The 21,417-nt window shown below is 39.3% G+C and overlaps 2 protein-coding genes across 13 annotated transcripts; one reads left to right on the top strand and one right to left on the bottom strand.

The window, feature by feature from the left end:
- Positions 1-927: 927 nt before the first annotated feature.
- plcxd2 (phosphatidylinositol-specific phospholipase C, X domain containing 2) lies at positions 928-9,011 on the bottom strand. 2 transcript variants are annotated; one of them, XM_026179339.1, is made up of 9 exons: positions 8,950-9,011; positions 7,905-8,349; positions 7,521-7,657; positions 7,202-7,321; positions 6,469-6,522; positions 6,213-6,368; positions 3,989-4,099; positions 3,689-3,867; positions 928-1,885 (listed from the first exon to the last, which is right to left on the bottom strand). In XM_026179339.1, the coding sequence occupies exons 2-9, from the start codon at positions 8,005-8,007 to the stop codon at positions 1,726-1,728; spliced, it is 1,020 nt and encodes a 339-aa protein (XP_026035124.1). In that variant the 5' UTR covers positions 8,008-8,349; positions 8,950-9,011; the 3' UTR covers positions 928-1,725. The 2 variants fall into 2 exon arrangements, with proteins under 2 accessions (XP_026035124.1, XP_026035125.1); XM_026179340.1 differs by lacking the exon at positions 8,950-9,011 and having other exon boundaries at positions 3,737-3,867; positions 7,905-8,348.
- Positions 9,012-9,037: 26 nt separating this feature from the next.
- On the top strand, positions 9,038-21,391 carry mak (male germ cell-associated kinase). 11 transcript variants are annotated; one of them, XM_026179326.1, is made up of 16 exons: positions 9,042-9,153; positions 10,878-11,265; positions 12,311-12,365; positions 13,203-13,324; positions 14,365-14,447; positions 15,206-15,338; positions 15,520-15,691; positions 16,236-16,403; positions 17,143-17,385; positions 17,571-17,770; positions 17,966-18,105; positions 18,312-18,458; positions 19,273-19,359; positions 20,054-20,173; positions 20,461-20,556; positions 20,654-21,391. In XM_026179326.1, the coding sequence occupies exons 2-16, from the start codon at positions 11,162-11,164 to the stop codon at positions 20,815-20,817; spliced, it is 2,034 nt and encodes a 677-aa protein (XP_026035111.1). In that variant the 5' UTR covers positions 9,042-9,153; positions 10,878-11,161; the 3' UTR covers positions 20,818-21,391. The 11 variants fall into 11 exon arrangements, with proteins under 11 accessions (XP_026035116.1, XP_026035118.1, XP_026035114.1 ...); XM_026179327.1 differs by having other exon boundaries at positions 17,568-17,770; positions 19,276-19,359; XM_026179324.1 differs by having other exon boundaries at positions 9,044-9,153; positions 17,568-17,770.
- Positions 21,392-21,417: the final 26 nt, after the last annotated feature.

The following is a 21,417-nucleotide window of genomic DNA, read 5'->3' as shown; positions in this document are numbered from 1 at the left end:
CCGCTGCAGGAAAAGGCAGCTGTTCTGATCGCTCTCTTGCAACAGGTCCACCTGCTACAATTTTACAACTTCAGCTCTATTTGAACTAAATTCTTCCCTTTTGTTTCAGATCTTTCATGTCATCTACCTTCATTTAAAAGTCTATTTTTGTTACTCCTTCCTTTCTCTTTATATGACATTTCCTGTGCTGTCTCATTTTCTTCGCTTACTCTAGTCTGACCACAAGAATGCAGGGTGACTGTCGTTGCTCTAGTCCACGCATGCATAATAATCACTGGCCCTGACAGGCACACACACAGACTGTAAATCACACTGATGCACATGCACACTATCAAACAAGCAAAAACATTTAAGACCTCAACAGTTGGCATTTGGTTTCATCTTAAGCATAACAGTTTTTAAATGAACCCTCATCCACATGTTTGCATATACTGTACACAACCATATACTCTTCACTTCCTTTCCAACATACATTTATTGGGAGACTAGTTCTATTTCTGCACATTTAAGCACTGTAAGAGGAAACAGACCAAGGGGGAAAAATACGATAAACATAAAGATATATATAGCTATTTGTGTGTATTTGTATGTGTTTTGTGGGAACTGCGGCGCAATTTCCACCCATACTGGGCTTTTCCTATGCAGTCCTCCTAAAGGTGCCATAGTCTGCATTGCTTGTTAAATTCAGTAAGTAATGAGAGAGCAGCTGGCTTCTCTTTCATTAAAAAAAAAAAAAAAAAAAAAAAGGCATTGCTTAACATATAAATAAAAATACCAAGAAAAAAATTTAAGTATGTCTTTTTTTCCCTCAAGTTCATTTAATTACTGGAAAAAGACCAAGTCTACATTTAACAAGCCAACCCTAACTCACTGGTCCAGTTTCAACAGTCATTAGTATGTTGGAAATACAAATGAGTTCCATTGCAATCATATCAAGAATTTCTTTTCACACAGAGTTTATCTTGTAAACCAACAAAGAAGCTATCCTAATCCCTTGCGTGCAGTTCATACAATAGTGGCTAAAATGCCTACAGACAGCATTTTAACATGCAATTCTGTCTCTTATCTTAACTTACAAAGTCAGTAATTTCATAAGACCATTTAAAAATACAAATAAACCAAATTCACATCTGTAATATTGATAAACCATCCAAATGAACTTCCACATAAGCACCTGAGAGGTTAAAAGTCATATAATCATGCAAGGGAAAATGTACAGCAGCTACCAATCTGGTGACCTGCCTGGCAGTCCCATTTAGTAGCAAATATGAGATGTATTTCTAGCTTTCCCTCAAAAGGGAAAGCAGAAAAAGGAATCTGCAGATGCAGCCAGAACTCCAGCATGACACGACTCAGTCTGCCTTATGAAGATGGTAAAAAAATGCAGCTGGGCATGCCTGGTTTTCTCTCATCTGAGCTCTCACTTCTTTCCCTCTTTTGGACTGTCTTCATAGAACTGAGGCTAAGAAAGTCATCTACAACTTAAAATCAGACTGAAAGTTAGCTGACGAGCTCCTTAAAAATGGAAAGGCTTTATTTTAAAGGACCCAAGCTCATACAGAGTCCATCCCTGCACATCTTAATGCTGAGTGTCCTTAAGCAAATACACTGAAGCTCTACCAGCAGCACCAGAGCCGTTTGTGAACAATATAAAAAGAGAGGCAGGGAAAATTTGCCACTAGACTCAAAGCCACCATGTCAGTCTTCCTGGTATGAAAACGTGTGTCATCTTGGTTTGCGGTTCTGTTCAGACAACAGCAGGTTATTTAGCTTGATTACAATGTTGGCAAAATCAGTGAGGTCCACAAAGTCCGAGGTGATGATGTTGACTCCGTCCACCCCTGGCTTCTGAGCCTCAACCCAGGACATGATGGTTGGCAGGTTTCTAGAGCCAAAAAGGAAGAAAGTCTGTATCAGCAAGCAAAGCATTACGGCAATTATTGTTGCACCGAACATCCTGCTATTTAAATTTGAATCAAAACCAAAATCATGACCTTGCAAATACACACAAAAAATATCCACTGCCAAGGTTTTGTCTTTTAGTTTTATAGTTATGTCTACATCACTGTCAAAAATCTAATCAGTAGTTCCTTACTTAACTGTTTCTCTTTCTGCCAGATTTCATTAAGAGCTGTTGACTGACTTTTGAGATATGTCACAATGTGGGAGAAAGTGGACATATTGGAGAAAGAAAATTAAAGGGACGGACATTTTTGTCCATCTGTCAGGGAGAGAGTGCTTTGCCCCCATTCAGAATCAATGCTTTATATATTTTAGTTCCTGGCATAGACACATACACAGCGATGCTGTAGCCGTATCACTTCTAACACCCTCTGATTCTTCACTATGTTTCAGTCACCAGCAGAACAAAACCAGGAAGTCACATTGTTTATCCAGCAGTGATAAACAATCCCATTTCCTCGGAAGTGCAAAATTAGGCTACCTCCTGTCTCGCCGTAGTGTCTGTTCAGAAGTTTTATACCCTGATATTGGTGCCCAGTGGCAGATGTAAGGGCATAGAGAGTATAATACCCGTACATCAAGTCAAGACTTCCACTGATGATAAAAAAGCCAGATGACAGCAAACAAATAGTGAAAATCATATGCCTTTGCTTACGAAGAATACAATCTCTTAAGAGTTATGAAAAGTTTTGATTTATGCTTTGTGCACTGTTTTTTCCCCCGATTCAGTCAATATAATGATAGATGCAAAACATGTTCTTATAACTTACTGTGTTACAGGATGTGCTCTAAGATCTGCAGTGTTTCTTGCAATGTAGTTTTTCAATATTTTTAGAATTTCTTCTTTTTCTGGCCTTTTAAGGCATGTGCAAAGCCAGCGTTTGACTTTGTTCCATGCATTTCATTAGCACCATTAACTCTATGCTGTGGTGTGCTGGGGGAGCAGCACAGCAAAGAAGGACTCATGCAGGCTGGAGAAACTGATCAGGAAGGCTAGCTCTGTGGTCGGCATGAAGCTGGACACTCTGGTGACAGTGGCAGAGAAAAGGACATTAAAGAAACTGATGGACATTATGGACAATGCCAGACATCCTCTGCACACGGCCATTAACAACCAGAAGAGTCTGTTCAGTGACAGGTTGCTTCTCCCAAAGACAAGAACTAACAGACTTAAAAACTCCTTTGTCCCACACGCCATCAGACTGTTTAACTCCTCCCTGGAGGGGAGAGGGAGGGGAAACAGGAGGACAAAGGAGGGGGGAACAACTAAGCTGTAGTGCCTCTTCACCTCACTGTGCAATACCTTTTGTGCAATACTTTTGTAAATAGTCAACGGTGCAATAGACTCAATACTTGAAATGTGCAATTCACTTGTATTTTTATTTTTATTCCTATTTATTCTATTTATCCCCTTCGTATATTTTATTTATATTGTCTCTGTGTGTATATATATATATATATATATGTATACATATATATGTATGTGTGTGTGTGTGTGTGTATATATATATATATTATTCTGTAACTCTGTAACTTCTGTCGGTGCTGTGCTTTTTTGGAAATCGAATTTCCCAGAGGAACCCACCCGAGGGATTAATAAAGTTCTATCTATCTATCTACTGACCTCTACTGGCCACAAACTATAATAAATCAATGAAGATGAGCAGTAGAGGAAGCAGTTATTCTTGAGATTTTTTTCAGAGTTGTTAGGTTAAAACTGTCATACAAATATGATCCATGATTCCCTCTACACCATCCAATCGCAGTCACGGACCTCTCCACCAGGTAGCTGCGCAGGCCCCAGAGCAACCCCTTAGCCACAGTGTTGACAGTGGGAGTGAGGATGGCCTGGGATACATGGAAGGAACCCTGCTTGTCTCTTTCCTTCAGCGTAGTTTCCAGGAACTAGAAGGCAGAAATTTGAATGAATAAATCTCATGTGAAGAGAATGCATTTAAATATCTTTAGTTAGAAAAAGAACAAAATGGAGACCGCAAGAGATAAAACACGATTATTATTTTCTAACCTCTATGAGCTTGATGGGCTCAGTGGTGTTTGCCCAGGGAGCAGGGATCTTGTTGCCAGGCCACATGACAGGAACGCCTTGGGCTGAAGGATGATGGTAGAACACAATCACCTGTCAAGAGAAAAAATAAATAAAAGTTGGTGATCAGATGTCTGCAGACAAAAAGACTTCAGGCGAGTTCTGTGATCCATTTTGCAGTGCAAAACATAAAGTACAAAAAAAATATACCCCCCCCCCCCCAAACCAATGACCCTAGCATGGTGAAACACCTGACCTCAAAGTTAGTGAATGATTACAGATAACTGAGCATTCATGGTGGTATCTGCATGTTTCACCCTTACTGGAGATTTAATATTCAGCAGGAAATCTATGTTGTAGCTACGTCATAACCACAAACCCCTCTGAAGCCCTATGCCATGGCCTATGAGGTAACCTCTGCACCTCCCTAGAAACATAAGTACACGTTGGGTCAACACAGTCCACAACTACGACCACAACAATGAGCTGGGAGTGAGCAGGTAAAAAAGTCCCAGCATTTTGGGGGTTTTGTTTCTATCAGCCGTATTCAAAACACTGGGACAGGACCACAAGGTAACACAATTCACCAAACACAAGCACAAACACCAGCAACGATGTGCGCCACTGATGTGTCTACAAAGAGTCCTCGCAGAAGTCTAAATCTGGGCTTATGTGTAACTGGAAAAATATCTGACCAGAACAGTCTTCATCCACAGTGACAGAAGAAAAGTCAGAAGAAGTTTGAGTTGTGGGTTTCTCATAATGCCAAAAAAGAGTGAGGAGGAAAGCTGCCCTTTTCACCTACAAACTGTGCACTTTGTGCTCTACTCTCACTGTCTGCCCTGCACTTCATCTCCTTGTTCTTTGCCAACTAAGCCAGTTACAGATTAGGGTCATGGGAACAGGAATGATAGTATCTGAACATAAACATGCACTGACTGTAGTAATGTAATGCAGACGCAGAAGTACTCACACCTTAGCTGGAGGTAAGAATATGAAAGAGTAATATCGGAGACGCCAAAAGACAAAGAAAAATTGAAACGTTTTTAGCTACAAAAATCTGGAAGGATAAATGTAGGTTAGTTTATGAAACAAGTGCTAATAGGATGATACTTGCCACTAATTCTTGCCCTGGAAAATCACAGTTGGAAGGGATTACCTGTGCACAGAGGTCACGCTAACACACCGCTACACGAACACCTGTCTACTCCTTTTACTTGTAGGTGTACACCACATTTCAAAGGTTTGTGGAAGTCACTTAATATGTGCTTTTTATAAATATCAAACTGATTAGAGATAGGGGACCCTGGTGGTTAGCACTGTTGCCTCACACCAAGAAGCTCCTGTTCAAATCCAGCATCTGGTCACAAACTTTGGAGTTTTTATGCTCTCACCATGTCTGAGTGGGTTCTCTCCAGTTAGTGGGTTTAGGTTAATTGGTAACTCTAAATTACACATACCCACCTCTCTGTGATAGTTATGCAACAGTTCCAACCAGGGTGTACCCCTGTTGGAGTCAGAACAACATGTGTGCTTATTACTTGGAGCATCTCACCATGAGTCCAAGTTTTGAGGAAATGGATCAAAAATATGAAAATCTGTGAAATGTGGTAAAAGTGAAGGTGCTGGAGGACTGCTTGGAGTCACGTGACTTAAGGAGATCATGAAAAAAGAAAAACTATCACTCCATTTTGCAATACCTTGCCATAGCCTGTGACACCACGTACTTGGAACCACTTTCCTCCTCCAAAAGGCCAATGACCCAGACATAACTCCAAATTGCAAGAACTATTTAAGGAATAAGTTAGCTGACTGTCTGCACAGTGAATGAATCTCAGCCCTGCTGAGCTGTCATGGGTGCAGCTTAACACTATAGCCAAAAGAAAAGTACATGAAACCAGTCCCACTAGTGGCAGCACCCTAATAAGGTGTAGGCTGAAATGTTCCCAGATGACTTCTGTGAAGGCCAAAAGCCTGCAAGGCTATGATTTCTAAAGATGGGAGATTATTGGAAAAAGCAAAGCTGAGTTTTTTGTTTTTTAAATTGTTGTGACTTATTTCTGTTCACTCTGCCACTCATATAATGAATACAAGTATGATATTTCATGAAAACATTTGACAGATACATTTACCTGTTGCTACATACAACAAGCACACAAACATTTTTGCAATAAAGGCCGTCAGTACTGATGCAGTCTGATCGCACCTGGTATTTCTTCTCCCAGAGATAGTCCAGAGTGACGTTCTCCACCGCACAGTTATTGCACAGTTTGCTGCCAAATACTTCTTGGAGCATGCTGATGAGGTAAACGTGGTGCTCTGCCTCCATTGCATAGTAATGGTTAAAGTCCAGGAACACCACCTACATAAATTAAACATCAAACATAATCAGTTAGTAGTGTAAATGTAGCTCATTTATTTACATGTTTTATGTTTAGAAATTTTTAAAATGTGCTTCTCACCTCTTTCCTGTGTCTGCCCAGGAAGGAGCTGATTTCTAACAGGCCATCCCTCACCTTTGTGAGAAAACAGGGTGAAGAGCCAGAGATCAGGATACAAATTTACAAATCTTAAAGTCTCTCAGTCATGAACTGATGCAGAAAGGCTACTGTTCTTTTTAAAAGTCAGCATATTAGAACGCCAAAGAGCAGCTTAAATATTTTAGTGAGTGCGGCACTGCAAAACTCCACCAAAATATTTCACAAAATAAAGGTTAATAGAGTCAAATATCAACCTGTATACAGTTACAGCTGCTAATGCCACTGACATCAGAAAATCTTGAATATGCATTTCTTTATTAAATATTCTTCAGTCACATGGTCAAGTTATGACAGAATCTTTGTAATCAAAGAGTTCCTCGTGTAGGGAAAAGAATCACCCATCTTTATAGCTAAACGTTACCCTCTGATCCTTGCTTAAGGTCATCTCTGCCCACTATTAGCAACATCAACTGCAACACAGTACTAGAAGAAAACAGTTACTGTTCATACTGGGAGAAAATGAAAGCTTGTATTCAAATGTCATTTTAGCATTCTAGGACTGGAGCTGGCACAAAAGCATTCAGCACAGAAGGAAAATATCAGATTGTGACAGATTAAAATGAAAAATGTAACACATAAAAGTAAATGAGGGAGACCAGCTCAACAGTCACAATAACAACCCAAAACGGCAGTAAAAGTTTACTCCTCCGCTCACCTTGTGTCCAAAGAGGCCATGAATGAAGTAGATTTCATTTCCAAGCTCGCCTGGTTTTGCGGACACCCTGAGGTCAAAGTAGCGAATTCCTGCATCCAGCTGCTCCTTAAAAGTCAGGTTCTGGCGACACAGACCACATCACATTATACATAATAAGAAGCTGAGAAACACAGACACTAGACTGTAAAACACAGATCTGAAAAATGTACCATTTAGGCTAATTTGTGTGTGTGTGTGTGTGTGTGTGTGTGTGTGTGTGTGTGTGTGTGTGTGTGTGTGTGTGTGTGTGTGTGTATTGCAGTGATTTTGAGTCCAGTACCTGTGTCATGGACCACCTCACCATGACTTTCTTGGCTAAGACACTGAACATGGTAGCCAGATACTTAACATAAACCTTTTGATCGGGGCCCACAGGAGCATGCACATCCACCCAAAAAGTGAAAGAGTCGTGAGAGCCTGGAAAAAAGAGGGAGAGCTGCTGCTGGTGATGGAAAATTAAAAATTGAAATCGAAATCAAACAAGAAATCAAGGTGAAAAAAGAGAGGATTCCGTCTGCATCAGTAGGTGATGAAGGAATCAGCAGTGTTCCTCCCCCTGTTATGCTGGGCGTGAGGGTGGGGTTAGGTCTATTTTTAGTCAACATTACCACAGTACATTTTCCTTCTTCCGTTGACTAAATATCTTTACGCTTTGTGGACTCACCTGGCACCGCTAGATGTTTGAGGGGCATGGCACTGAGCTTGGAGGGGAGCGAACCCATCCAGTCGGCATGGACATTGCCGATCCCCGCAGGTCTGGTCTTCATTTCGGGAGCCGCCTGTCAGCAATAACTCCCTCAAGAGACTGCTCTCTGGTACTGATGCACTCCTGGTGAAGGATTTCCATGCGCTCCCACCATGTAAAATCTACCATAGGTCATCTTGGACTGTCACGATCGATTTTGCGCTGCTTCGATACGCATGATTTCAAGTCCAACCGGTTTCGTTGCCAAGTATCTGGGAGGAAAACTGCACCTCGTTGTTGTCGGTTGGACTCCAACCGGCAAACCGGCATGCCTTGACAAAGCCAGCGGGCAGCTAACGATCGCCGCAATCCTCTTAGGGTGAAATCCCTCCTCCCCTCCCGGCAGGTTGAACACACTACCGCACTAGGCAAACCATGACATTTAGGACGGGTAGAATGCCACTAAGGCACTAATTAGCTCACTGATCACGTGACTGACCAGGTGACAAATTACATAAGTAACACTTGTAGTCTACTTCAATATTAAAAACCATTGTATTAATTTTTTTGTACGGATGAACTTGTTATGTAATTTGTTTTTTATTATTAGAATATTATTTCCTACACAATAAACACTGAATAAACATTTTTAAACAACCGGTGACATTTTTGTTCCGCTAATGTGAGCTGTAGGCTATGTACATGCCATACGAAGTAGATTTGTACTATCTATGTACACTATGTATCTATGTCACTCTACAATTATACAGCGTCATCTACTGGTGCAGTCCTCGAATTGCGACCAAGTCGTGTTTTTTTCTCCTTATTCGAAAGAACATTCGTGTTTTGAAAAAGTAGAATAAAATAAAGAAATAAATAATAAAAATCTTGCGTATAGCTCTCACTTTAGTTATCTATTTGTAATTCAAAATATTTTACATTAAAAAGAGTCCACATTGAACAGGCATCCCTAAGTTACGCTAGAAATGTTAGCCTATTTGAATACAGGCTATTAACGCCATACCTCTCAAAGGACAACAAAGACCATAAAGCATTGCGGGCGCCGTCTCCACACTTGGTAGCTACAAGAAGCGTCGCGGTTGTGTGTACGTTTCCATGGGGAGAAATCACGCTCACACGCACGCGCTCACCTTGTAAGAGCTTCGTTCGTTTTATCTGAAGCTATCAGCAGGACAGCAGCCGAGGAAGGGACTAACGACCCTACATGGTGAGTTTAAAAGTGAGGGGAAAAAAGAAGAAGGGACACACAAGAAAGAGTCTGCACTAAATGGTCGAGGAACTGTACTGTTAAGTCTGATATGTCAGCAACAAATGCCAACTCACCTTCTTTTCCCGATAAAATAGCCTGCTTAATATTTTTACATTAAGCAGTCTTAGCTTATAGCTTTAGCTTTAGAGTAAAGGTAGTTGATTCGTTTCATGGAAAGACTGCTGGGGTTGAATGCGTGTGATAGCTGTTAGTTAACCAAAAGTTAAGAATTATGTGAGTAGAAGTATTGGTTTCTTTAACACTGCCTGTAGACGTGAGTTTTTAATATCGTCGACCTTGATTAGCTTTCTAATGTCACGTGGCCTGGATACATCTTAATTCCCTTTAAATCCCTTCACAACAGATCGCCATATGCGACTGAACCCTCCCCTTGTTTTGTTGCTTATTTTTACTCAGTGACAAAATGTGACATTACAGTGTCACATTTTGAAGGTCTTAGTTGTATCATATATTAATATTTTTTGTAATGATTAATATGTTACACTGGTTGCATAATGACTCCTTGAGGAAAAGTCAAATGGCCAGAGCAATTGTTTTCCAGTGTAATTAATTAGGGAGTCCCTATCGCACTAGCTATATAAAACCCTGTGTGCTTATCTCACAGCTTATTTTAAACATTCAAGCCACATTCTACAGAAAACATGTGTGATTATGATCCAGCTGCGCAAACTTGCAACCTACAAAAGAAGATAGCTGTGCGTTATTTCCGAGAAGAACACGCAGTTTGTTAGTTTCATTAAAGTACGCTGCTTAGCACACCTATTAGACCACCACCTGCTAATTTCTAAAATGGTTTTTTATGTTTCTATAATGGTTAATCCACTATTACAGAAACATCATTAAACCACACACACTTTAATTAAAATTATCATTTTAATTCTAAATTATAATGATTGTCATTATTCATTCATTTTCAATTTACTGTTTTACAGAAAAACAGGGTGAAATAGCAAAGCACATTATTATTTTTTGAGTAAGATGCCATTTACAATTACAGTTATTTACTTGCATTCATGAAGAGAAAAATTTGTTTTTAGCTTTTGTGTTATGTATGATTAATCTCTGACTTCTCAGAGAAGTCCAGTATGCAGCTAAAATATGTTATATGTTATTTGCCTAATAAATAACAATTTTATTTTTAGGTTTTGGACAGATTTCTAAAATATTTTTGTGTTTACTTTGTTTTCTTGATGAAATGACAGGTCGTCTAATAAATTTGTTAGGCACTGTATATTAGTTGTAATTGTAAGTTTTTTGGGAGGTCTATAAGGCTGAATGTACATCAGGCCAGTGATTACGATGGCCTGTGGCGTCATTCAAATCCTCTTGCCAGGCAGGGTGCTTGGGCAAGGTAGTGGATACCGATAAGCATGATGGTGATGTAACATCCTATTTACATCCCTGTTGGCCTAATCTGACTAGGGTTGGCTTTGTCATCTCCCTTGGGTGGTCATGTTGAAGCCTCTAGTGTGACACACACCTAATCCTACCACTGAGGGAAAAACAAGAAGTGGTCTTAGCATGTCTTTGTTTTCGCATTGTTTAAAAATCCTGGCCGACAAGAGTTTTTTGGCATGCTATTGGATTTATGTGATCTTTTATGTTTGCGGTTGTATTTATTGCTGACAATTTTTCATGTTTTTCTGTCTCTTGGCTGTTAGTTCAACTGCGTGACCGAGATCCCTACCTTTTTACATGGATCAGTTACTGCAAAATGAGCTTTATTAAACTCCCAGGATTGGCTGACAAAGACAAACATTGGCCAAACTACGATCTTTTCTTTTGGGAAAAAAGAAGTGAATTCTGGCTGATGAAACAAAGACTGAACAATACTTGAAGGAAGAAGGAGGATATTTGATTGATGAATCGGCTGTGTTTTTCTACAGCCCATCTCACACAATAATAAAGTTAGCTGATAAAGAGGCTGATGAAACTGTTTTGAGTAATGATGAATCGCTACACCACCCTGAAGCAGCTGGGTGATGGCACCTATGGCAGTGTGATGATGGGAAGAAGCAATGAGTCTGGAGAGCTTGTAGCCATCAAAAGGTGAGGATGTTGCTCATTCTTTAATTTTTTGGTTGTCTCTCCCTATTCAGCCTTTATAACATATTAATATTATGAGATTTATTGTTGTGGTGTCATGCAGCCCTATATTATGTACATATTTGATCAGCAATGAGTCTTAATAATGTCAAAATAAAATCACAATCTTGTTTGCACTATAGTAGATATATAACTAATGCTAACGTAGATCCCCTATTGCTACCAAAGAGCCTTTATACTCACAAAACATAGTGAAAAATCACATTTCTATCAAGTGTTTGTGTATCTGTTAAAGTTTTTACATGTAGATGTTGATTTTTTATTACATTTTTTTTCAAATTTGTGATGCAGAAAGAAATGGTTCCCTTTGAAATCAAAATATGACTGTTTTCATTTTACATCACAGCCTTTTTCTTTGTTGTTCTCTTTAATGTTTGTTGTGACACTACGAAACAGATGTGCTGTAAAGTTAGAAACCCCTGACCTGCCATCACCAGGACAAACAAACTACATTGCTTTGTTTCAGCAACATAGCAGCAGTGTTCAATAATAGATGCGAAACTGGGGACGTGCGTCCACTGGTTGATCATTTGGTTACCATGCAAGACAATACATGTGGTGACGGTGAAAGAGAGTGAAAGTAGAGGGGTGTGTCAGGTTGCTGACATTGTGGATAGATATCGGCTCATTCTGTAACTCTTATGTAATTCCAGAAGAAAGGACAAGTAATGTTGATCAGAGAACCCAAGCGTATAACAGGAGGTGTGTTGTTTTAAACAAACACACATTGGATAACAGTGAAAAAGCAGAGTAGGTCATCAGAATCAGAATATGTTTTCATTTTAATTTAAGTACAGAAAAATCTTGATTAGAATATTTATCACATTACATTCATCACTTTTCCAAGTTACTGATGGAGATGCACAGAGGAGTCTTGTAAATGCTGTAATAAGTAATAATAATGTTTATTAATAGATATGGCCTGAAAAGATTACATATGTGATGATCTGATAATAAGATGTATACATTCCTTAATGGTCTTCCATAGAATGAAGAGGAAGTTTTATTCATGGGAGGAATGTATGAACCTAAGAGAAGTAAAGGTAAGCATGGTAATATTAATACACCTGTTTGAAGTACCTTATAACAGCATTACTCGCAGACCACTGTTGCATAGATTGACCAATAGATAGATATGTTCACGCAAATGTAAATTGTCAAAATGTATAAGAGTACAATGGAAAATTAAAAGGTGGCATTCCACTACTACATTGTTAATGCATTAAGAAAATCATTGATTGAATGCACTCACTGGTCACTTGAGGTATAGCGCCTTCAAAAAAGTGCTAGAAGCATTCCTCAGAGATTTTGGTCCATATTGACATGATAGTGTCACAGATCATGCAGTCTGGCTTTTCACATATGACCAATAATTCCCAGAGAACTGCCAAATATTTCCTCTTTCTGACCTTTCTCTGTAAACTCTGTAGATGGCTATATGGGAAACCCCCCGGAGATGAACACTTTCTGAAATACTCAGATCAATCCATCTGGCACCAACAACCATGCCACGTTCAAAGTCACTTAAATCACCTTTCTTCCCCATTCTGATGCTCAGTCTGAACTTCAGCATTGAGTTCCTGCTATGGGACTGGCTGATTAGGTATTTGTGTTAACTATAGGCTGAACAAGTTTACCTTATAAAGTGAGCTGTGTTGAGTATAAATCAACAGCTAATAGAAGCCAGGGCTTACACACTTAAATGAAGCCAAGGAAGAGCAATTCTTGTTATAACCATGCACCAGTGGAAGTTGCTACACTTCATCAATTAGTACATTAACTATTTTGATATCTGTATTAAAAGTGTTCTTGTTATATACGAAAATTTTCGCATTACATGAGACAGTTTTTCTTATCTTTCCAAACATGCGTCACCCCAGTCGCTGAAGAAGCTGAACCACGCGAACGTGGTGAAACTAAAAGAGGTTATTAGAGAGAATGACCATCTCTACTTTGTCTTTGAGTACATGAAGGAGAACTTGTACCAGCTTATGAAGGACAGGTAAGAAAAGAAAAATCATGTTTCACAATACAAATGTTTGAAGAATTTGTTTAACACAGTTGTGTAGTGTCATTGCCAATTGGCCCACACACTGATTAACACCAGATTGATCTGATAGGCTCTAATGGTTGTTATTTAAGTCTGTCAATATCATCCTCTAAAAGCTTTGCAAGTCCTCTATATCAGGCTCTCTCTTGCAAACAGCTGCCACCTTCTCTGGGAGATGCCCTGATGTTTTTGCTAGTGTGAAAACCTCCTACAGTGCAAACTTGAGGTTTTTTATTTGCAAAAGCAAATAAGTCAAAAAGACATTTAATGTTTTAAAGCTGCTCAGATTTGTGGTCAAATATATTTATTTTACCGATTACTGTATAATGTAAGAAAGAATGGTGTTAATGTTATGTTGCTTTCATTAACTGGCTCATGGGAGGTATATCGATTTTATGTTTACAGAAAAAAATTGTTCCCTGAGTCAGTGATAAGAAACATAAGCTTTCAGATTTTGCAAGGCCTGTCGTTTATTCACAAACATGGTAGGTGTACTGTGTTTTCTTCATGACCTGAAAGCGTACGAGAGTGTGGGTTCATACTGCAAGATTCACTGACCATTTCAACTGTCAAAGGCATGTCAATATTTAAGAATCTCGCAAGCAAACAAGGCCATCATACATTAAATTATTTCAATCAACGATCAAAAACTCTTGTAGTATGTGAACCCTCCATAAATGCCTTGCTTCAACACTTGTTTTACTTACTGGTCTGTATCACTGCTGTGTAAAGAATGGATGTATGGATGACTTATTCTATGCATGCACACTAAAAAGCACTCTAAACATTTGACTCTGATTTTTTTTAATCAGGCATGGTGTGATCAGCTAAACAAAAGAAAAAGACCCTGGTCATACAAACCTTTGCATGTTTTAATGTGCACATGTGCTTCCATATATCCAAAATGCAGACTTTTCCACTTTTCTTTCTCTTAACACTTTGATTTCTCTTCTCTTCCATCTTTCCTTCCTTTTCTATCTGTTTGCTGTTAGAGAGAATAAAATGTTCTCAGAGAATGAAATTAGAAACATCATGTTTCAAGTGCTGTCTGGGTTGACTTTTGTACATAAACATGGTAAGAAGCTTTCCTTGGTCATCCTTTTACTCATTCAACAGTAGATTAACCTGTAGTTTGTCAGTTTGGGTGTATATGATATTTAAAAAGTCTTGTGGCCCTTGGGTAGACCAAAAGTATTATATTGCACATGCATGTGTGTGTGCTATGTTCTCTATTGCTAAAAGGTATGTCCTTGTATTTTCTTAGTTGTTTTCTGTAGCAGCGCAGTCCAAAATGTATTTTATTATGACATCAAACTTTATAACTCCTTCAGCTACACTCGATTAATCAAGAGTCATTTGGTTTTGTTTTACTTAAATGGGTGTCAGTGTAAATCACATTTGGATTATATGCCATTGTTGCTACTGCATTTAAAATCTTCCATCATAGGAAAATATTTTGCATCAGCAGAGTACATTTTTAGTAACATGACATGGACTGCCTTTTTTTTCAACATCTGCACGAGTAATTTTAATATTTAATGTTACTCCAAATTACACTGTTATTGTGTGACAGCTGCCGTACTGAAGCACTGTAGCCCTGGTACTTGTATATTTAAAATGATGATGTTGAAATACATTGAGCTCTGAATACAAATGCCTGTTAATGTTACAGGTGAGGCAAACATTCACCCATTCACAAGTAGTTCTGTCTGAATTATGAATAACATTTTTATGTATTAGATTTAGAATACCAGGAAATAGTGCCAGTCTGTTGTCATGATTTGAGTGGAGTCTATTAATGTAGCTAAAAGTTTGATATAAACCTTTGTACAGGTTTCTTCCATCGAGACATGAAGCCAGAGAATTTGTTGTGCATGGGTCCAGAACTGGTCAAAATAGCAGATTTTGGACTGGCCAGAGAGATCCGCTCCAAACCTCCCTACACAGACTATGTATCAACAAGATGGTGAGAGGAATTTCCACACAGTGGTACACTTTTAAGATAGAAAAGAAAGCACTGGTTAGAGTGAGCTAAGCTAAAGTTAACATGATGGTTTTTATGCTTTTTTCATTGGACCATATGGCCATGTATTTTTACACTGACTTTTACAAGCTGTTTATCTAACTGCTCTTGACTGTCTGTCAAGGTACCGAGCTCCGGAGGTCCTGCTCAGGTCATCTACCTACAGCTCTCCCATTGACTTGTGGGCTGTGGGCTGCATCATGGCCGAATTGTACACACTCAGACCTCTTTTCCCTGGGAACAGTGAAGTAGACGAGATATTTAAGATCTGCCAAGTCCTGGGCACCGTCAAAAAGGTGAGACCAAGGTGAAAGGAGAGAGGTGAGAATGCTTGAGCTCAGTCGGTGAGCTTATTTCATGTGTTCAATCATTAATACTCTAAACTTATCAAGTGCTGAATTTAACTGAAACATTATTCCTAAAGATGAAATATCTATACTTAGTGTAGTTAAATCACATTAGAATAAATAATATGCAAGCCTACTTAGTTCTCTAAGGTCTAAAGAGTTTTAAGTGTGGTTCATGCTGAACAAATTGACACTTGATTAAAAAGGCTTTCTAACACCATCACTATTAACTCTGTTTGCAACCTGCTATAACCTGGCCAGGAGATTAGTCTGTGACATCAGCCACAATTCACAATACGGTTCAGTTTTATTTACGTGGTGTTGGCTCATAACAGCCGCCACCTCTAGGTATCTGACGAGGTAAAAACCTTGCCTCAGACTTTTGCTATTTTAAACTATTAACATTTAAAAAGACAAAATAAAAATGTCCAGAACAACCTTTACACAGCTGAATAATGATAATATGTAATCAACTGATTGTGTCCTCCATTAGACCGACTGGCCAGAAGGTCACCAGCTAGCAACTGCCATGAACTTTCGATTTCCTCAATGTGTGCCGACCCACCTGAAGACCCTTATTCCAAATGCCAGCAATGAGGCTATTACCCTGATGAAGGACCTGCTGCACTGGGACCCCAAAAAAAGGCCCACTGCTGCACAGGTAGGCATGTAAAGTCTTACTCCAGGCTTAATTTGTTCTCTTTAACAAAGACCCTTTTTAGCCTGTTGTTTAAAATTAATCTGTAACCTGTTCTCAAAGAAGCAGTTTCCATTGCAGTCAACACTCATCACTTCATGCAGATTATCTGTATTTTCACTGCAGGGATTTCACTGTTAATCCTAAACATTTTAAATAGTCTCTAAGCCATACTTCATTCTCAGTTCTGCTGCAAAACATTTTTCCTCTCTGCATATGTGCATACACATTATGAACATTATATGCCCATCATATTGTTGACTGTAATTTACACTCCAGAGAGAAAGTTAGGCCTAACACCGTTAGAGGGAGTGACAAAGCTTTTCCATTTCTACCTAAACAGCTCCCAGGTGGGTGGTTCTGTTCAGATGCACAGATGCACATCTAATTTTAGCTCATTCAGCTCGTTTGATTCAGATGGTGGAAAACTGTAATTGCTGAATAAAATACACCCTATGGTACACAGGGGTGTTTCTAAAATGCCCTGGGATTTAGGTTTGGTGTGCATGTTTTCTGTATTGTGCATGAAAACCATCCCTGCAAGTTTAAATGACTCAAGTTACACAATGATGTGCTTTATTTTGTTGTTTTTTTAAGTACAGACTGTGTATTATTCTTGTTTCTAGGGATATTCTTTCAGTGTAATTGAATATCCTCAGATTATTCAGAATAATAATCTGTGTTCCTTCCTCTCCTTTGCTAGGCCTTGCGCTATCCTTACTTCCAGGTGGGTCAGGTCTTGGGGCCACGCCCTCAGAGCCAGGAGGTCAAGAAAGTCCAGAACAGGCCGCTTGCTCAAAAACAGGCCTCTGAGTACAAAGTTGAACTGCAGCAGTCTTCCTCTGAGTCTAAAGCCTCCACAACCTCCTCCAGAAACCATCAACAGCCTCTGCAGCAGATCCCCTTACCCCAGGCTGAGAGTAAACCTGGAGGCCTCAGCCATGCAGTGAGTAGCTTTATTAAGTCAAATTAAATACTTGCAAAAAAAAGTTTTTAAAATAAAGTAGTCAGTTTGGAATAAGTGAGTACTCTGAAAGAGCAGAAGTTCTGGTGCAGATGCAGAGGTTGAAAGTAGAACTTAATTCAGCAAGACTCATTGCCCAAACGTGACATTACTATGTTGTGCAGAAGGCGCTGGGCAGTGAGAACAATGCTGGTGGCGTCGGGATGGGTGTGCTGAAGAGCGGTCGCCGTCGCTGGGGCCAGACAGTGGCCAAGACCTCAGACAGCTGGGAGGAATCTGATCGTTCAGAAACATCTGCCTCCAACTCCAAGAAACCCAGCCTGGTGAATACAGAGGAGGAGAAGAGCCCCAAGGACCAATGTCCACCGTAAGCTTAAGAAGAGTGGAAACTTTGCTTGGTGAAGCATTTGCTATGCTATGTGCTGCTATACTATGTGCTTCAGTTTATAAATTACAGTATATATGTAAATAAATATGCAATATTGAATACATTTCATATTTATCATACATTCCACAACATCCACATTTATATTCAGAACTTACTGTAATGCCTTGTTTTCAGACACCAGGAGCAGAAACCTCTATACTCCTTCAGTACCGTTACCAAGCTACCAAACAATGTAAAGACTGGCCAAATGGACTCTAATCTTCCAGGATCTGCGGCCCGCCAACACTATCTCAGCCAGTCTAGATACTTGCCTGGTAAGACTAATATGTAGTCTTATCTGTATTGTTTAAAATAGGTCATTGCTTCTCTGGTTACAAATAAATAAATAAAAGTTTTCATTTTTTTTATCGTGGTTTGAATTATTATTATAAAATCCAATTGCTTGCATTTTAATCAGTTTTGTGAAAATAGCACTTTCTGAGGGCTAAATTTTTAATCTTGTAATTTTGTTGGCTTTAAGGCTTGATCAGCAAGAATCAGACCTCCTCTGGAGAAAAGGAGCTGACTGGCATGACACTGCGGGACCTGTGGGAGAACTCCTCAAACACTGTAAATAAACCACTTGGTCCTATTGGGGGAGGATTATCTGTCACCAGAGCCAATGCAGGTAAAGACTGATGATGTCTAATGCAGCAGTGTTAAGAGGTTTGGCATAGTGCACAGTGGACGGGACTCAAGTTTCCAGATTTCAGTAACACATTGAAGCAGCCCGACAGCGTGTAAATTTTTTTGTAATGTACGAAGGCAGAAAAATACAAACACATACAAAAAATATAATATTCAAGCATTGGGTTTGACAACAGACAACAAACCTGCTCACTCAGTGGATTAAATAATGACTACACCATGACTTGCTCTGGAAACCTGGCGGCTGTCAAATTCACCTTGTGTTACATAATACGACGGTGTCCTCTTTCTTATACTAAGGTTCTAAGTGCTGCTGATGAAGCTAATATCACCTGGTCATTAGTTATGATAGAGAGTTAGTGAGCCTAGGCATGTGCGACTTTGGAGACCTAGGACACCATAAATCAATTGTCATGTAGGCAGGCACACAGTATGCGTCCCTCGTCTTCTCTCTCTGCTGCTGTCTCTTCCTGTTACCTCGTCTCTACCTCTCCATTGCTTATTCATGAGATTAAGACTGTAGGTATAAGATCAAGTGTTCCCTAAATGGCCTGCAGCTGTAGACCCCTCCCCCATCCATTCTCCCAGCACTGTTTGTTTTAGTGCTGCTCGCCTGTTCTGCATGAAAATGTGTTATTTAGCATGAAAAGTTTTTTTTCTTTTTTTTTCTTTTGAAAAAGCAAAAATGCTTTCAGTTTCCCTTCTTCGCCTTTACTTTATTGTTTGTCTTTTCTCCTTTCTCTCTGATCCCATGCATCTCCTCCAACTCTACTTTTTTTGGGCCATGTGATTAGAAGATACTGCTGCAAAGTGTTTGGATAGCCCACCAGACAAAACTGTGGTCAAAGAAAGAATACTGCAGAAAATTGATCTCTCCAAAGGTATTTAAGTGAGACTGGGTTTTTTGTTGTTGTTTTGTTTTCATTTGATTTTTTTTTTTGCTGTATTTCGCAGCCTTATTAGTTATTTGGAGTGCAACCTTTCTGAAGGCGGTATATAGAATAGCTTGAGGATAAAATCAAATAAACCAACAACCAGGGTGGTGGCTGATGCTGTAGCAAGTTTCAGATATTCAAACAGCCACTTTGCATGTGAAAGAAACCGGCCTCTTAAAGCTCTGCGTGAAACTAGGGTGTAAACATGCAGGTTAACATGAGAACGAAGAACTCCAGTTGCTTAACAGAAGATAAATGATACTACAACCACAACATCTTAAGGGAACAATGAAGCTTTTGAGTAATTATGGAGATAAAAATCTCTGACTGGTGGTGGAGAGACTCGATGGTGTTCTTTGAAATGTTGAATGACAATCAATCGACCCTATTCCTCCGCTTGTGCCCCTCGTGGGTATGCGGTGGTTCCAGTATGTCACGGGTGTTCACACATAAAGTTAGTGGTCGTAAAGCCACCTGTGAGAAGATCTGTGTTTTCAAGATCAGTTTTTTGTGTTTTTTTTAAAAATGTTGCATTTTAGCAAATAAATACTGGTTTAATAAATGCTGGTTGGACATCTGGGTTGTGCAATAATAAGAAATTTCAGACCTTTGGTTGAATTCTGTATTTATTTTCTTAAAGGGAACTTTGTGAGCACCAAGTACAACCTCTCTGGTGGTTACATCTCTTCATTTCAAAAGAAAGAGGTTGGCTCAGTGGGACAGAGAATCCAGCTTGCCCCCTTGGCTGGCCAGCATGCAAGTAAATAACTCTTTTTTTTCTATATAAACCCAACAAAATAACTTGTGAGACCTTTAGCCAGGTACTTTTAATCATTTATGTTGCTCTGAGAGAACAAAAAATCACTCTTTCCCACGTGTCTGAGAGGTTGCTCTGTTTCTCTAATCATAAACATTAATTCTGGTATTATAGTTGAACTATTCTGTTGTATGATCGTCCTGTACTCTTTTCTAATTTCCTCTGTTTAAACCTGCATCACATTTACTGGGAGTATGTTTCCTTTCTTTCTCCCTTTTCTTCACTTTTAGTAAATCTTTCTTCTTCTCCTGATAACATAAAAGACAACCCAAAATCTGCAAAACTCAAGCCCATATCCAACTCATCATTAAAAGAAACTGGTGAAGGTATTGCCATTTTCAAATAGTTGCTGTGTTTTTTTTTTTTTTTAAAGCATCACCTATAAAGACGCTGGTGATTAAGAGAGACATTTGTTTTCTCTAGAATATGAAGCCTGGAAGAGGAGGACAGACAGCTCTCAGATGAAGGGCAGCAGTTATTCATCAGCACTGGGAAAAAACTCCGGAAACCTCCTGACCAGAGCTCCTGCTGTGCAGCCCGTCCATGGGAGGGTCGACTGGACATCCAAATATGGCGGAAACCGGTAGTTTGGGGGAGCACATGCTACAAACTACTACCGCTTGTTAGTCTTTGGCGAGCAATTGAATCCTGAGCAGGCTGCTAGTTAACTATGCTTGCTAGCATAGTTAACTATGCTTAGGCTCAGATATCAAGGTCGACATCCCACGTTCTTTGTTATGTTTATACAAGTAGCACCGAACTGTATGTGCATTGAATCTCTGTGTTCTGGAGATGATGGTTGCCATGATGCTTAACCAGGACCGGTATTGTCCTCAAGACAATCCCACTGCATCCTTCAGATACAGTGGGAGCCAATTTCATTGTCATTGTTTGGATTTTTTCTTCTTTCTTTTTTTAAAGTAGGACTCCAGCACAGCAATTCAACTTTTATTTAACTTTAGATTTATTTTTCTCTAGTTTCATATTACAAAATGTCTTTAATGAATGGTTCCTGTAATGTTGTATCCTCTCTTCTTTTATTCAGCATGTAGTAGGTGACACAAAAAATCCAGAGTGTCATAAAAACACAGCAGACTCTGAAAACTGTAAGGGAACTGCAAACCTCTTTGTAATATATCAATGAGTAAGCTGAATTTTTTTTAAACTTTTTTTTTAACAAATAAACA

Source organism: Astatotilapia calliptera, chromosome 9 (assembly GCF_900246225.1).
Source record: "Astatotilapia calliptera chromosome 9, fAstCal1.2, whole genome shotgun sequence".
Taxonomy (NCBI): domain Eukaryota; kingdom Metazoa; phylum Chordata; class Actinopteri; order Cichliformes; family Cichlidae; genus Astatotilapia; species Astatotilapia calliptera.
The sequence above is the reverse complement of the archived record's forward strand: the minus strand, read 5'-3'. Positions and strand labels throughout refer to the sequence as shown.